The 18,058-nt window shown below is 44.6% G+C and overlaps 2 protein-coding genes across 4 annotated transcripts; both read right to left on the bottom strand.

The window, feature by feature from the left end:
• Positions 1–1,496: 1,496 nt before the first annotated feature.
• hnrnpl (heterogeneous nuclear ribonucleoprotein L) lies at positions 1,497–10,382 on the bottom strand. 3 transcript variants are annotated; one of them, XM_083530825.1, is made up of 14 exons: positions 10,216–10,382; positions 9,411–9,529; positions 9,092–9,329; positions 8,922–9,007; positions 8,422–8,518; positions 8,264–8,336; positions 5,004–5,039; positions 4,645–4,713; positions 3,331–3,593; positions 3,118–3,239; positions 2,590–2,791; positions 2,424–2,481; positions 1,993–2,097; positions 1,497–1,774 (listed from the first exon to the last, which is right to left on the bottom strand). In XM_083530825.1, exons 1-14 carry the CDS (start codon positions 10,297–10,299, stop codon positions 1,716–1,718), a joined length of 1,611 nt encoding a protein of 536 aa, XP_083386951.1. In that variant the 5' UTR covers positions 10,300–10,382; the 3' UTR covers positions 1,497–1,715. The 3 variants fall into 3 exon arrangements, with proteins under 3 accessions (XP_083386951.1, XP_083386952.1, XP_083386953.1); XM_083530826.1 differs by having other exon boundaries at positions 1,993–2,088; XM_083530827.1 differs by lacking the exon at positions 4,645–4,713.
• Positions 10,383–11,862: 1,480 nt separating this feature from the next.
• kptn (kaptin (actin binding protein)) lies at positions 11,863–16,586 on the bottom strand. The gene is made up of 12 exons (XM_083530841.1): positions 16,307–16,586; positions 15,634–15,716; positions 14,913–14,997; positions 14,511–14,565; positions 14,282–14,360; positions 13,929–14,002; positions 13,624–13,730; positions 13,390–13,485; positions 13,115–13,184; positions 12,860–12,995; positions 12,590–12,763; positions 11,863–12,469 (listed from the first exon to the last, which is right to left on the bottom strand). Exons 1-12 carry the CDS (start codon positions 16,518–16,520, stop codon positions 12,347–12,349), a joined length of 1,296 nt encoding a protein of 431 aa, XP_083386967.1. The 5' UTR covers positions 16,521–16,586; the 3' UTR covers positions 11,863–12,346.
• Positions 16,587–18,058: the final 1,472 nt, after the last annotated feature.

Below are 18,058 nucleotides of genomic sequence, written 5' to 3'. Positions count from 1 at the left end.
AGTCCAGTGGACTGGGCGTTGACGTTGATCTTGATCGTGTGTGTGTGTGTGTGTGTCACTGTGAACACGCGCACTTTCTACACTGGCTATGCTTGAAAAAAATCATAGTGAAAATATCATTAAGAGATTGGCCTTGAGTGGGCTCTGAGTCTCAAACTTAGTGTCCAGGTGTGTGAGTTAGTGTCTAACTTGTTCCCCACAGAGGAGATCATTATGGTTCAGTGGTGAAGCCGAGGTTCATACCTGAAGCGTACAAAACTATTTTAAAATTTTTGTTTACACAATTTGTGCCAGATGTGGTTTCACTATGTTTCGACCAAGGATTTATCTGACTGGACGTCTAGATCAGGGGGGTCCAATCTTTTCCACAAAGGGCCGGTGTGGGTGCAGGTTTTAATTCCGACCAATCAAGTCAGACCTAATTCTACTTTTTTAAATTTAAAGATTTTATTTTTGCAATGAAAATGAAACCAGGTGTGACCCTCGGTTGATGGGCCCTTTGTGAAAGATGGGACCCCACCCTCCGGTCTGGATGACTAGGATGTAAATTTGCTGGTAGTTGTAACTTTAGACCAGTAGATGGCGCTAGAGTTCGTTGCATAACCTCAGGCCATGGTCCTGAAGATACTTCCAAAGTTTTCTGAGGAGGTACAGCCTCGCGTCCTGTTTGGCAGCTTGGTTGGTTTAATGTTGGCGAACTGTTTTGGAAGATTATAATTTTTTGAAATATCCAAGATAAGAAAATGCCAGATGTTGGCATGTTTGAACTTCGGTATAATTAAAACAAAATATAGGAACAATTGATAGGAGGGAAAAAAGTTTTTTACAGAACACATGGTACTTGTCATGGAGGATCAAGATAGATGTATTATGTTGTATGTAAAGTGTATGAATGAAACCCGAGTTGTGTGTCCACAGATTGAGCTCGCAAAGCATCTCGGAAAGGAGGCACTGCAACAACCTCCAGTGCCCTCTACTGGCCAAAAGTTACAACACTATACAAGATATTATAATCTAGACGTAGTTTAATAAATCAGTAGTTAAAACATCACGAGTTTGCAGTGTGCTGAACCTCATGCAAACCTGCATCCCAACATCATCTCATCCTGTTATCAGGAAAAAGAAAACTCAAAATCAGTTACTTTCCTCAGACATCAAGTAGTGAAACATGATTTAACTTCCCATCACAATCATCTCTAATATTTTTTTACACTTTAGTGCCTAAGAAAGTTTCCCACAAGATTATTTATTGTGTAGCTCAATGCCTGAAAGAGCAGGAGGTTCAGACAGAACTGAAGGCATCAAAGTGCTCTTCAGAAAACTCACCAAATCTCTTTCTAAACACCACAGAGGTTTCCAAAGTGGGCTGTGAGGAGGATGTTAGGAAGAAAAGAAATAATAGATCAGACTTTTAATGGCATGAAACCAGAACCAGGATGTTTCTGTCTGAAGTCGTCTGAAAGAAATAAGCAGAAGCTCAGCAGTAGATAAAAGGGTTTTGTAACGGCTTTTATTTAGAGAACAAAAACATTGCTTTTTAAATGTATAATTTGCCACGATACACACGGCAAATAAGAAAAGAGCTTAAACAATAATAAAAAAAATTGATCAAAGATCAAAACAAAAAACACTACATTTGTACAAAATGAAAAATAGCCATCGAAGAAAAACAGCCATGTTGGGAACTGTGAAGGGAGTCGGGGGTCATCCAGGGTTCAGTTTGCGTTCTGGGCCGTAGAGAAACACAGCTTTAGAGTGAACGGGTACGGTCCGGCTGTGTGAGAGAGAGAGAGAAGAGAGAGAGAAGAGAGAGAGAAGAGAGAGAGAAGAGAGAGAGAAGAGAGAGAGAAGAGAGAGAGAAGAGAGAGAGAAGAGAGAGAGAAGAGAGAGAGAAGAGAGAGAGATCGATCAGTCAAATAAAAAAAATACACCAACATTTTCTTACGCATGAGAAGAAAGAGGACGTGCACAGATTTGTCGCTGTATACGTACTAGGGTTCTTCATTTGGTAGTGGTTCATCACAGAGAGCGCTTCCATGGCGTCGTTGATCGTCTCCCACTCCAGCAGACCTGACGCGCTCCTTTCGCCTGCAGCACCAACACAACGAAACAGAGACACATAATTACCACGTCCACGGTAAGAGGAACGCGACGTCGACGCACCGGGAAGCCACAGAAACGTTCGCATTGTGTTTCGTCCACAGAGGCGCCGTTTTTCGGTCAACGAGAAAGTAGTCCTTAGACTGAAAATGGAGGCTTCAGAATCGATGGTGCGGTTTTGGTCGGATGTGGGTACGGTTTAGAATATAATCAAGGGGGGTAAATACTTTTTCACAGCACTGTATGTAAGACAGTTGAGTAACTCCGCAGCTTCCGATGAAAAAACCCGGCACTTATGCCGTTTTACTCGAGTGCTGACTTACTTTTCCCGGTGAAGAGTTTGACGCTGTTCGGGGGCTTTATGGCGAGCTCTTCGCAGATCTGCGTAAAATAGGAAAACATTAACTAGATTTAAATGATGTCATTCAATAAATAATAAAGTCATTTCCTACACCAGTGTATTAAAGCCCACAGGTGAGCGTGACGTACCTGGGCGAAGATCTCGGTCGAGCTGTCCGGCTGACCGTTAAAGAAGTGCAGGACGTTGCTGGGCCTCTGGATGCGGTTCTTGGCCGCTTGCTCGGCGGTGCTGAAGCGATTGTTCCTGCTGCCGTGGAAATCCTTAAAGCTGGTGCTGCCGTCCTCCAACTGATACGACTGCCCGGGGATTATAGCCTGCTGCTTAGATACGCTGCAGCACAGGAAACGCCGTGTTACACTGCCATATTCACAACCTGAACAATCTTATTATGCGGCAGAGTAACAAACGTGGACCAGGAGGCGGATGCAATACGATACATATGAAGGAGCTAACGTGTGATAGGATTTCAATTAAACACGTGCAAATCAATAGAAAAAAAATTATCACCTATTGCTTTGGTTTTACAGACAGCGAATAAATTTTTTTTTTCTTCTCACGGAAGATGCAGCTCTACCTCTGCCATGTTAATCTGTATTCTATGGGACTCTCAGGACACCCCTCGGTCCGTAGTGTAAAGGAAAGCTGTGAAGACGTACCAAATGTTCAGCTTCTGACCGAAGAGCATGGTGTGGTTAAGATGTGAAATGGCTCGCTCCACTGCATAACAATCGCCCATCTCCACCATGGCAGCACCAGGTTTACTCTTCATGAACTTCACCTGCGCGTACACAAACGCCTGGGTCATTGCGGCGCCTGAAACTTCAGCTGCAGACGTCATGAGAATGAAAAAGGTAAAACGTTAAACCCACCCTCTCGACGTTGCCGTAAAGGCAGAAGACGTTGAAAATGCGGTCGGCGTTGATCTTGAACGGGTCGAGGCCGTACAGCATGATGACCGGAGAGTCGGCCTGGGCGGCGTATTCGGGTGGAGGGCCGTGACCGTACTGGGGGCCTCCGTAACGAGGGCCTCCGCGGGCGCGGCCTAGAGGGGGCCCTATCCGGCGGCCCTCGTAGTGTGGTGGAGGAGGGCCATAGGTCTCATCATAGTGACCGTAAGCACTCTGAGGCCCACCTGCAGTAAAAAGGAAAAGTGATGAAACACTGGAAATGCCACTGGACCCATTTTATTACTGCTTCTTTATTTATTTGAATGACATGCTAGTGGTTTGCGAGTCTGTGTCTGATGGTACAGTGGACTTAATGGAATAAACTGGGAATGTACAAAATTGCAGTTTAGCCAGTAAAAGGAACAGGGTTTTACCTGGTCAAATTTTAAACTCAGACCTTTTAAAAATCAGTAAGAATTAAATTGATCTATATCACGAATTACCTTTAGCACAAAACACGCATACGTTGGTAGCAACTGGTCTTAAACCCGAAACACTTTTTTCAGCCAAGTATCGTTAAACTGGCACTTTCCCATAGCAGAAATCTGATTGGCTGTTGTATGTTTGTCTCATTTGTAATCGTAATACAGAAAACTACAGTAGCGAAAGAAAGAACTACAACATCACGGAAACTAAAACAAAACCATTCTAAAAAGGTCCTGCTGGAGTGTTTCAGGGAGGATTAGAGGCAGCGTGACATGGACATAGGAAAATTAAGACCTGTTTAATATTTAACAGCAAATTTAAAACTTTTAAAAGCCTAAAATTCACACTTTCAGATTTCGGAAACTGCAGAAACCTGACGGGAAAATTTAACGTAGTTGAAAAAAGAAAAGCCCATCTTCTCGAGTATCCATGTAAATTCCATAAATATTATGTTGTAAACGTGTAATGTGTGTAAGCTACTGTGCAACAAAATCTGTATGTTTATACATGTATGTTCATGTGATACGGTTTGTATACATTTCCCCACATTTCTAATTAATTCCCATAAATTAAAATACATTCCTGGTAAGTTTCCAATTTGGAATATTCCCAAAATTCCCACAGAAATTTTCTGTCTCTTTGCAACCCATATCATGCCTAGTTGCGTAATTAGCACGAGTGGTGTTATATCCCGGGTCATTTGGTGAGGAACTTGGCCATGCGCAGCAGGTGCAGCGTTAAAGCTGGCGTCCATCAAAGTGAGCAGGCCAGGCCACAGTGAGACGTGAGAGTGAGTGTGATGTGACTAACCATATTCAGGTGGGTGGTCTCCAAGCAGAGCTGGCTGCCTTTGGCGCTTGTTTGGGTTTGTAGTGGGGTCTGACAGAAAGAACACACACACACACACACACACACACACACACACACACACACACGAGCCAATCAGCTTGAGGGGCAGCACACAAGAACCAATCAGATTACATGAGGGGGACAACAGGCTAGGGGGTGGGGCAGTGCAGTTGTGATCATGCAGGGGAGCCTACCAATGCGTTAAACACCACATGGTGGGGCAACGTCGAGATCAGATTAGAAAATTCGATGTTTATCGATCAAGCCGATTACCCGTCCCAACACATTTGCTTAAGATCTCACTCAAAAATACAACACACCTTGAGTACTGTTCCAAGTGCCGTCTGAATCAGCATCTGTACAGACACAGGTATACACACATCAGACATGCAGCAAAAAAATAAATAAAACAGGAAAAAAAAAAAAAAACAGTTGACTTCTGCAGCAAAAACAAATGATCTCAAATCAAGTGGGACAAGTTTCTCACTTCACACACTACAGATCATTACTTCGTTGTAAGCACTTGAACTGCTAGCAAGGCAACTACCTGAAAGATATATATATATATAAATACGTCTTAGCACATAGCCATCAAGCTGCCTACTAATTGGCACGTAGCATTTTAAAATGTGACCTCAGAGGGCATCTGTCCAACACTCGGGTGGGTTTACTGCTTGTACCGTGTCACAGGGCGACATAACACCCTTTGAGGAGAGCGCTATCTGCCCTCTTCCACATACACAAGCTCACTAGTGAATCTAACCTGCAATGTTTCAACAATAGATTGAGCACTATTGTGTCACAGCTACGACCTCCTTAATGGTCTGGTGCACCAAAAACAACGAAGCGCAAGGGCTCGGAAAAGGTCTTCTTTCCTGGGCATCGTTAGAGGAACGCATTTGAATCTCTAGTTTGTTCACATGGTCCCACTTGTTCCTTTAAATCCTAAAAGAAGTGAGTTAATAAAAACCACCACGGCACTTTTTTTTTTTTTTTTTTACGTGTAGAGCGGAAATAGTCTTTATTCAACAAACACACCAAGCATGACTAGCAACAGGGGGGCGACTCATGCTGTATGCAAAGCTGCCAGGGCTGAAAAGGCCAAACAACTGGCGCGACTCAGCGAGGCAGGGTGTTTTTGACGGCGGTACGTACTTACAGCGGTTTGAGATTCCTCGCCACAAAAACACCGACACGCAACCTGAAGATTCCCAGGGCGTCGTCTTTTGTTCCGTCTTTTGCGCTTTACTTAAGGCGTCCGAGCGCTTTGAGAGGGGTTTCCGCGGCGGGGTTTCCCAGGCACGCGCACACACACACAGTGCTTACCGTTCTGAAGGAGGGGCTGCAGACACAGCGGCAGGGGGTTTTGAGGACGGACGCCACTGTCGCGGCCGAGCTAATCCGAACCTGTGTCACACGGAAGGCGTAACAGCAGTCAGAACACCATTCGCCGCTCTCGAGGGGGTGAAAGAGTTAGCAAAGAGAGGGAGGAGCAAGTGAGAGAAAGGAGGAGAGAGAGACAGAGGAGGACCTGATTCCTTAGAGTGAGAGAGAGAGAGAGAGAGAGAGAGAGAGAGGGCTTAAGGAGGGATGACGGGGCTCTAGCTACATGTTCGGTGCTCGTGTCTTCGTGTACACTTCAGTGATCCTTTCCGTGTGCTGAAAATGTGCTGTTGGCCGCAGTGGTGTCCGGCGAAGGGGGTACTGTGATGCTCATGACCATGTTGGAGCTCGGTGTGCACTGTGTTTGTGCGGTGACGGATCGGACTACGGGTGTGGAGTCGTGACATGCTGTTTGCCGCGTCTATAAGGGATGGTGTGGTGAGCAATGACGATCTGGACTCTGTCTGGACATGGGTGGTGTGGAGTGATCCTGACGTGATGTGCGCTGACGATGATCCTGGCGTGGTGTGTCGTCCTGGACTCTGTGTGCTGCTGCGGTAATGTGAGCTCGGCGGCGCCCCCCGCGCGAAGCTGCTTGTGTCGAGAAACTCTTGGAAGTGGAATGGCAAATGTCTGGTCGAAACTCAAAATGTGGAGCGACGGTGGCAAAAACAAAACAAAAACGACCAAACAAACAAAAGCCCGCACACCAAAGAAACGAGACATTAAGACAGGGAATAAACACAAGGTATGATCCTTCCACTCAATCTGGCTCGGTGTCTGCGTGTCATGTTTGCTCCTGGTTGACTTGTGGTGAAGTGTGCGGAGGAGGAAGGAAAGGAAAAAAAAAAAAAAAAGGAAGTCTTCTCTGATTGGCTGTAATGTACGAGTCAATAAAAGACCATCCCCCAGATAAGGTGCTAAACCAGAGAGAGGGTCGTCTTGACCAGGAGTGTTTCACGTGAGGTGTTTCTGTTCCATGTAAATTTGCCATCGACATCATTTTGAGGTGTTTCCATGTGGTGTTTTTCCATGTGATGTTTGACGTTTGAAGATGTGCCTCCATGTGATTGTTCCACAGTGTTGGAAGTTTCGGTGTGTTGGTTTTCTGGAGGAACGTAGTATATGAATGCCGCTTGAAAGAAAATGTCCTGTGTGGGTTTTTTCTTGTGTTGTAGACACAATGTTTGGTAGAAACTAAATGGTAAATGCTTCCTTTCTTATTAAAAACAGGAATTCTTAAAATCGGTTACAATGCCGTCGTTTAGAGCAATGAAACACTTAAACTAAATAAACAATAAAAACTCCTCATCCAAAGGGGCTTCAGCAAGTTTCACTAACACACACACAAAGTATCAGACACTCCCCTTCAAATGGGGCTTGAGAGAGGTGTGAATGGGGCATGGGCCAGACCATTCAGTCACCTCACCACCAATTCACACCTCCAGGATGGAGGTCAATTGCCCTCAAGTTTAAATGGGGGTTGTTTGCTTTAGGTCCCATGAAGTTTCATTGATACCAGTTAGGGGAACTGATGAAGCCCCTAAGATGAACGGAAAGCAATCCCACTTTATATACTGTGACCTGAGCAGATGAAATCCCTCACTCAGGAGCGTGTATAGACCATTGTATATCAACACTCAAGCTAAGTGTTACATCTTTATTCCAGATCTTAGCATACAGTTTCCTCATGGACCTTCAGCAGGCACCTGGTTAAACCCATCACTAGACTCAAACGCTCAGCTTATCGCCACAATTTGCTTTTAAAGCCGGTAGAATAAAAGACCAAATCAAAGCCAAGTGGTTTTTAGAAAGATCTAACAGTAGAAGAACCATCTCCACCATGTTGTGTGCTCTGGGTGCAGCGTCATGCGGAGTAACCGGCGGTGAGCGAAGGGAAAGGGTGGCTTCCTCTTACCGAGTGTGACGCATGCTTGTGTGTGTTCGACACGACACGGGTGACATGCGGACCGGTGGTGAAAACACATACTAGAGGCTAAAGTGAGTGTGTGCGCATCAGCTTGCGCGGACCATACAGATAGAACCGAACGGCCGTGTACGTGTGAACAAATGAGCTGAAGTGACACGACTGTGAAGTGATATTTCGTGAAGTCCACAGTGATGTCACTACAGGAAGGGTAACCACAAAACTAGTCCCAGGAAGTGTGTACATATAAGGTGTGTGTGTGCGGATTACCTTGGCCGCTCAGACTCGGGTTGGTGTAATCCCAAGTGTCCTGGTCGTTCTTAAAGACATTAAGACGTGTTGGCTGGGGGAGGAAATAATTTTATTTTAGTATTGATGCCCAGAGTGGACGCCCAGTTAGAGATTAGATCACAATATTCATGACTGACCTTGGCGTATTCAATTTTGAGGGTGCAGCAGCCGGAGTAGATATCGGCCCCGTTGAGCGATGCTTTCGCTCTCTGAGCACTTTGGACCGAATCAAACGTGAGCGGCGAGTTAAGGATTTCACACGCGTGCTCTCAATGAACAAAAATCCTGAACATGCAATACAAAATTAGAACCACTAGAGGGTGCAACAGATCGCAGTCACAGATCGTTTTCTTAACAAGTGGATCTTATTTATTTTATTTAAGTTTTTTCCTGCCGGCGTCGCTTATTACGTCATGAACAGGGCATGTTAATCAAAAACAACGTATAGCGGAGGAGCAGAGGAATTTAAAAAACGCCTCCCGCAGCGTTAAAAGCATGCGTGTTTGACCATCCCACAGATTTTTAGATTTGCCTCTAATTTTCTAACCCAAAACGGGACCCGAACCGCGAGTTTTGCGTACATTGCACCGCTCATTCTAGAAAAGTCTTGAAAAAAACATGAGTTTTGGAAGGATATTCCACCATGGCCTGGACGCCGTTCTTCCTGAAGATCACGATCCTCTGCACGGGGCCGCAGTTATTACAGATGGTGTACAAGACGTCCTGCGGAACACAAACGACACATTTCTTACCAAACCATGCGCACACACCATCTTATACACTCCCGAGCAGGCCGAGGTGTGTTACCGTGGTGATAGGGTAGATCGGGTTCATGATGGTGAACAGCAGGATGTTATTGACGCTGGGGGCGTCGCCCGAGTCTCCGGGACGTGAGATCTTCTGACTGGTGGAATAGTTGATGTAGCAGGGACGACCAGCGATGTACACCTGATTGTCGTTAGCGTACGTCACCGCGTTGCACGACCCGCCCATGTCCTCGTACTCCACCAGAGCCTGGCGCTTGTTCGGCATCAACACCACGTAACTACAAACACACAAAACATCATCAATCAGCATGAACAGAAAGTCGCTCTCATGATGTAGGAAAAAATGACTCCGGGTTTACCTGATGGTGCCGAACTCTCTCAGCGCCTCCACCAGGTCAGACTCGGTAATACCGTCCACCAGACCCCTGATGTGCACCACGAGTGATGGGAGGGGCTTATGAGGGTCCTCATAAACTTCCTAAACACACAGGTCAAAGGTCAGTATGAAATAGAATAAGTGGCAAACAATAAAACACTTAAAAAGGGAAAAATTTGACCTTTCACACGTTACATTACGCTGAAATAAGAACACGTTTCTACTCATTTACATACTATTACTACAATTGATTTACATTCATTAAATTATGCACAAAACAAACTCAAACGCTTCTATAAGTCAAATAGGGTTTGACAAAAAAATTTTTAAATTGACGTTTGCACCAAATTACAATTTACATTGACCTTTTACAACAACCAGCACTGAACCAAAACCGCGGTACGAACCGAACCCTGGTTTTTTTTTACGGTGCAATATTTATACATATGCGGGCGCACGCGCTAATGCAGACTAGCTTGCTAACATTAGAACAATAAGAGCTGAGCGAAATATAAAACAAATAACCCCCAAAAATACAACGCTAATTAGATGCAAAATGGAAATACGAGAAAAAAAGGAAATACGTGGAAAACCTCTATAAAATGTAAACAATTCCTCACGATCACCGCAACAACGCGCCTCAAACAAAAAAAAAGGCTAGCGAGTGTTAGCGTGTTAGCATCCCCCCCGACCCCGGAGCGGACTCTTTCTCCGGTTACACTAAACACATTTCTTCCGGTTTATATCGCATTAAACGCGGATTCGGAGACCGGAGAAAACCAGCATACCGTGGTCATTCCTTCGCTGTCAGTTTTTTGCCTTTTCGTGGCTCTTCCTCCCTCGCTGTAGTAGCGGCTCGTTGCGGCGGCCATCTTGTTCCGAGTACAGCTTTTTTAAAATGGGAGCGGAAGAACGGCGGCTCGGATGAGGACAAACAGCGAAGCGGAAAAACGAAATGGCGAACGCGGAGCTCTGCCGAAGGACAAAAACCCAAAAGGGCGGAGCCTGATACGTTCTAACCCCTCCCATTCCAGTTTCTCATTTGCTGATAAAGCACTCGGAATATTGACCACGCCCGTTTCTGGATTGTTTTCATGCACTTTCTTGATCCGATTGATTACAATTAGACATGTGTATTCGATAATGCAATAAATCGCGACCAAAGGGAAAAGCTTTCCTACACTTCTTCTTCTTTCGGCTGCTCCCATTAGGGGGCGCCTTAGCAGATCACCCGTCTCCATTCCCCCCCTGTCCTCTACATCTGCCCCTTTCAAACCTGCATGTTTCCCCTCACCACATCCATAAACCTCTTTTCCTTCTTCCTGGTGTCTCCATCCTTAGCATTCTCCTACTGATATACCCCATGTCCCTCCTCTGCACATGTCCAAACCATCTCAATCTCACCTGCCTCACCTTGTCTCCAAAACGTCCTACATGCGCTGTCCCTCTAATAAACTCATTTCTAATCCTGTCCATCTTCATGACTCCCAACGAACATCTCAACATCTTCAGCTCTGCTACCTCCAGCTCCACCTCCTGTCTTTTACTAAATGCCACTGTCTCTAATCTATACAACATCTCAGGTCTCACCACAGTCCTATAAACTTTCCCTTTCACCCTCACAGATACTCTTCAATCACAAATCACTCCTGCTATCACTCTTCTCCACCCACTCCACCCTGCCTGCACTCTTTTCTTTACTTCTCTAACACACTCTCCATTACTCTGCACTGTTGACCCCAGGTACCTGAACTCCTCCACCTTCTCCACCTCTTCTCCCTGCAACCGCACCCCTCCACTGCCCTCCCTCTCATTCACACACATGTACTCTGTCTTACTCCCACTGACTTTCATTCCCCTTCTCTCCAGCATGTACCTCCACCTCTCCAGGCTCTTCTCAACCTGCTTCCTTCTCTCACCACAAATCACAATATCATCTGCAAACATCATAGTCCATGGAGACTCCTGTCTGACCTTGTCCGTCAACCTGTCCATCACCACTGCAAACAGGAAAGGGCTCAGACCCGATCCCTTGATCCAACCTCCACCGTAAACCAGTCTATTGTTCCTAATGCACATTTCACTGCGGTCACACTGTCCTCATACATGTCCTGCACCACCCTCACATACCTCTCTGACACACCTGACACCTGGTGTCCCATCAAGGACATTTTTTTTCATTTTCTTTTTTCATTTTCTTTTTCAAAAAGCCCAAGTGACGAGGTCTGCCATGTTAACTCCTCCTCCCTTCTGTCATTGGCTTGGACTTGACATACAGACCACACCCATTTCTCTCTCTCTCTCTTTTTTTTTTTAACTGTAATAATTTCTGTTGTAAAAATGTCAGCAATAATTAATACCATATAAAAACAGTGAACAAATATTTAATATTTAACATTTTCAAAGAATTAAAAAAACACCAAGTATTAAATACCAATTTAAAAGCTTTTTTAATTGCAAATAAAATATACACTGATGAATGATCACGTATTTATTTGTGCATGTTAGTGGTGTTCGAAAAGCATCACTATTATAATCTTGCATACTTACCATTATTATTATTATTACATTTTGAAATGCAAATACATTTAAAAGAAAACGTGTCCGGTTCACACACGTCCTGTCGAGGTCTTTTCACAATTTTAAAGAGACATGAGATTATGAAGAACATACTTCAGCGAACAGCCTCATCTTCATCTTCATCTCACTGCTGGTGCAGCCAATGTTCAGCGTCGCGATGTCCTTGTGCAGTGCATTGTGGGTAATGCGCAGTACCGTGTCCTGAAGCTTGGGACGTTTTGTAAAACGGTCGACGTCCCGACACACACCGTCCGCCCAAAACCTGGATAGATCGTGATGAATCCAACATGGCCGCCTGCACCCCCTGTAGCGTGGTAGGATGACGTGCTTGTGGTGCGATCAATCTTTAGTTTGTTCGGTATCCTGCGCTGCGATTGGCTGGATTTGTGCGGCGGTGGAGATCGTCCCCGCTCTGTGGGCGAGCCGCTGCAGGACGAGGTCGGCCGTGCTGCTGAGACTGTGCTGTGAGGATAATATACCAAGAAGAAATGAGCAAATCAAAACACACTTTTCATGTTTCATCATCACACACTCTTTCCATTAAATTAATTTTAAATGAAATAGCTGTAAATTTACAGTAACCTGTAATATATGCAGTCCTTTTATGGTCAGGATGGCCAGCTCCTTCAGTCCGTCCCCAGTCAGGTCCAGGTAGATGATTGACAGCAGGGGGCTCTTAAAGCTCCGCCTCCATATCAGCTGGAACTGCCCGTCCTTGCTGCCTGTCGGCTGCTGGAATTTGTAGCAGAGCAGATCCTGTAGAGGGTGGACCCAAATGTGTTTAGTGAGTACCTCGTGTGTGTGTGTGTGTGTGTGTGTGTGTGTGTGTGTGTACATAAATATGACTTGTACCTGTCCATAGGTTCCAAGCAGCACCTCCAGCTGTCCATCAAAGTCCAGGTCAATAATGAGGGCACACAGCGCTGCGTCACTCTGATCACTTCCTGCCAAACACACCGGCCTGCTGACACCACAACGCTCGACATCTCTGACACACACACACACACACACACACACACACACACACACACACACACACTCAAATTCATACAATTTAAAAAAGAACATAAATATATACGTATAGTTAAAAAGGCATCTGGGGTGCACCTGTAAACCACCGCCATCTCTAGAGTGCTGCTGACCAACAGGTTATACTCCATCACCTGATTCCCCTGATCTACACACACACACACACACACACACACACACACACACACACACACACACACACACACACACACTTACATATACACCACAAACACTGGGAGTTTTTTGTGGTCCAATACAGGACATTACACACACACACACACACACACACACACACACGCACACACACGCACACACACACACACACACACACACACACACACACACACACACACCGCATGTGCTGCTGATCTCAGCCGCCACCTTAAGAGGGAAAAGTAACACTGTGGATATGGGACTGTCCTGCTGCAACCGCCAACTCTGGAGGATCTCTGAAACACACACACACACACACACACACACACACCATGATGTGTAAACCTTCACATAGTGTATTAAATCCTGTTCATACATAACAATGTGCTGTTGCATTACATGTGTGTGTGTGTGTGTGTGTGTGCGTGCGTTACCAGGTCCTCTCTGGTTGACGAGCGCGAGCCCCACGCAGCCGTTCTGACAGCCGAAGGCCGTGAGCCGACGACTTCCCTCGATGGTCAGAACGTTCATCCACAACACACTGCAGCACGCACACACAAACACACACACACACACACACACACACACACGTTAGTCTACTACTACATTCATTTGTTTGCGTTAGAAGTGAGCAAAAATATTCGACAACTCTATCAAGTGGAAAGGAATGAAGTCATCAGATATCACGTCACTTCAGAGCTGAGGGGAAATAAAAGTAGCAAAGGAATCAAAGACTCACTTGCTGGGCAGATCATTCAGCTCAGGGAAGAAACGCTCTACTGGCTGCTCCTCAAACTGGTGCAGTGAAGCGTTCTGCCAATCAGAGAGCAGGAGAGAGAGGAATCAGCCAATCAAATTTCAGACATACAGATCATTCTACAAAAAAACAAACAAACAAAAAAAACAAAAACAAAACAAAAAAACAAAAAACACAACGCACTAGGGGCGACCCTGAATAGTCAAAGACTCGATGCTTCTGATTATTATCCATGATGCTGCTTTTAGAACATGCTCTTACGCCGAATACACACACACACACACACACACACACACACACACACACACACACACACACACACACACACAACCTACCTCTTTATAGAGATGTATGCGCTGATCGTGGCCACTAAGCAGAAATACGGTCTCTCGCTGACCTTCTTCATACTGCAGCCTGCAGTATAAACACACACACACACACACACACACACACACACACACACACACCTCTATTTTCGTCAGGTAAAAAAACGTCACAAGTGTTTGAATGTGTAAGAACGAGTTAATCTGACAGAAGGTGCACTGAAGGAACATGTACACTCACTCGGTGTGATAGAGCTGAAAAGGAGTGAACTGCAGCTCCAGGTTCAGGCAGCTTTCTGTGAGGAACACAAACCATCCGTCTTTATATCACTCTGTCCTCTACATCTGCCTCTGTCAAACCAACCACCTGCATGTCTTGCCTCCATTCAATTATCCACCGATCCATCCATCCATCCATCCACCTCCTCCTCCACCTCTTTTTCCTCCTGCCTGGAGGCTCCACCCTCAGCTTGATATCCCCTACAGAAATCCTCCATGTCCTTCATCTGCACATGACCGAACCACCTCTCCCTATGTCCCTAAAACGTCCTCATGTCCATGTCCCGTTCCTCCCCATCAAAACCTCAGCATCTTCAACTCCAATCAATCCATCAGTACTACTGAATAAACACGTGTGACTTACGAGCGATGGACTCCAGGTTGAACTCTGATCCCGGCTCATACTCGCAGTAGATGTTCAAGAACGGCGTCGCTTTATCACCCGAGTCCTGGGAGAGAGAAAACCATAACCATTTTACACTGATCCCTCCATCCTCTACCACTCCTTACTGATCCCTCCATCCTCTACCACTCCACCACTAATCCTTCCATCCTCTCCCACTGATCCCTCCATCCTCTACTACTCCAACACTGTTCCTCCCATCCTTTAACATTCCACCACTGATCCCTCCATCCTCTTCCACTCCTTACTGATCCCTCCATCCTCTTCCACTCCTTACTGATCCCTCCATCCTCTACCATTCCATCACTAATCCTTCCATCCTCTCCCATTGATCCCTCCATCCTCTCCCACTGATCCCTCCATCCTCTACCACCCCACAACTGATCCCTCCATCCCTAACCATTCCACCACTGATCCTTCCATCCTCTACCACTGATTCCTCCATCCTCTACCACTGCCCCACTGGTCCCTCCATCCTCCACCATTCCACCACTGATCCCTCCATCCTCGATCAGTGGTGGAGTGGTAGAGTTTTTTGGAGGATCCACATATGGCTGGAAACACTAGGTGTCTCAATACTTTGTCAATATAGTGTATATTTAGAGCACATGATTAGATCAGGACTGAAACATCTAAACTTAATCTGAAGGTTGAATGAAAACCAGGAGAGGTTTAAGTGCACCTTGATGAATGTGATTCCCACCACCAGGCCTCTGTGAGGAGCAGATTTGTTGAAGGCATCGATGGACACGATCTCAGCATCGACTGGGAGAGAAAACACAAAATAACTGAACAGTCCGGAATAAACGCAGAAGTGATAAACGCACAACTGATCCACAGTCTGGTGGATCCCAGTCCAAAACTGATGGACTAGATCTGATTTAAGATGAACATCATGAACAGTTCCACAGCTCTGGAAAAAAAAAAGTTTTTCTTAAACGACAATGTGTTTATTTGAGATTTGGGAGAAAATGTCCTCAGTAGTAGTTTAAAGAATAAAAGAAGATGTTTTTTTTTTTTGGTTTTTGTTTTTTTTTACATATAATGATTATTTAATGTAGGGCTTTTTAAAGCTGCTAACTTCTGGAAGAATGAAGCAGGGCTTAAAGAACAAATTTAATATGTAAGGTAACTCAGATTTTAACATGTTCCACATGTAAACCAAGAATTGCATTTGGTAAACATGTGCACCATACCGAAAGTCCGGTACCGAAACAGTTCGGTACTGACAAGTGTACCGTTACACCCCTACTATTTATTAACATTTCACTAGACCTGATTAATGCATTATGTGGTGATGATGATGATGCTGATGCTGATGCTGATGATGATGGTGGTGATGGTGATGTTGGTACCTGGTATGTAAGTGAACTGCACCTCTTTAGCCACAGGTCGGATTTTTTGCTGCAGTTCCTGATATCGGAAACAAACCACTTTTCCCTTCAGCGTGGCGGCCAGCAGCTCGTCTTCTCCCGCTTGGCACAGGCCGTAAATATTACTCTGTGACGGGAAGCGACTGAAACTGTCCTCTGCAAACGGACACAAATCTTCAGCGTCAGCCATCATCATCCCAAAACCCTACTTCATGCAACTTCACTTCAATTTCCCCAGAAACAAAACTTCCGGGTTGGAGGCGGTTGCTAAGTGAATTCTGCCAATCAGACGCAAGGTCCGTCAGGCGACCAATCAGATTCAGTTATATACCGTGACGCACTATGTAAAGCCGATCATGCACGAAGATGCACGAAGAATACCGAATACAGCACATATTTTCTATATGAAGTTTCTATTAAACTGTATGATGCGGTGTGCTTTTTAATTATTATGCAAATTATAATTAATTACATTATAATTGACATTTTTTTAATCGGATTGGTTATTTTAAACAACATTTAAAATGTAAGTAATACATCATTAACTTAACTTGATGTTAGTTATAACAATAAATATATCTAACGATTTCAATCACATTACCAACTAATTAACAACTAATTAATGCTTATTAATCACCACCAATAAATGATATTAGATTATTTTATAATGTGTGTGTGTGTGTGTGTGTGTGTGTGTGTGTGTGTGTGTGTGTGTGTGTGTGAAGAAAAGTTAATATATAAGAGAGAGCATTACCACTAGAGGACAGTCATGCTGTCGTACCAGGAACAAACTGTAGTGAAATTCTCCATCCACCGTTCATGATGCAAACTGTTAGTTCTACACAGAAAAGCCTGGAAACTGTCCCGGGGCAGTCAAATCATATTTTTACTCCTAAAATGGCAATAAAGAACTTGGTGTCATCTCAAAGTGGTGTTTAAATTGTATACCAACTCTGTGAAAAGTGTAATAAAATATTGTTGTGGACAAATAAGAAGTCCTAAACTTGTTTAAAAATGTCCGCCACTTGAACTCCAAGAAGCATTTACGTAAACATGAAAAATTTATGAGGCTTGAAATTCTAATAAACTTATCCTCTGCAGCAGAGGTAGCCCTCTGTGTCGGTCCTCATTAAAGTCTGTTTCACGACAGGGTTGGGAGATATTGGAGATATATTAGATTTTTTTTGTAAGTAATTAAAAGTAATAAGAAAGGTGTGTCCAGAATTGTGACTGATACGGTATGTCTATCTATCTATCTATCTATCTATCTATCTATCTATCTATCTATCTATCTATCTATCTATCTATCTATCTATCTATCTATCTATCTATCTATCTATCTGTCTGTCTGTCTGTCTGTCTGTCTGTCTGTCTGTGTGTGTGTGTGTGTGTGTGTGTGTGTGTGTGTGTGTGTGTGTGTGTGTGTGTACACAAATAAAGTGTGTAAGAGGGGGACTGGAGAGTGTGTTTTGCATGTGGGCTGTGTGTGCACTTCTTCAGGGATTAGGAGTGTGTGAGTGATTGGTGCTGACAGCAGTGTGTGTATTACTGGCTGGCCAGGAGATTAAACCCGTTCTTTTTAGGCTTCCTAATCTGGATTATCAGATGCTGTGTGCCATCAATGACGTGTCTCACACTCTTTCTCCACCTTTCTATCTTTCTATCTCTCTTACTTATTTCCTCTAGTTCTCTCTTTCTCATTTCCTCTAGTTCTCTCTTTCTATCTGACTCTGT

Source organism: Silurus aristotelis (genome assembly GCF_946808225.1).
Source record: "Silurus aristotelis genome assembly, chromosome: 26".
Lineage (NCBI taxonomy): Eukaryota > Metazoa > Chordata > Actinopteri > Siluriformes > Siluridae > Silurus > Silurus aristotelis.
This window is presented reverse-complemented; position numbering and strand designations above follow the sequence as displayed.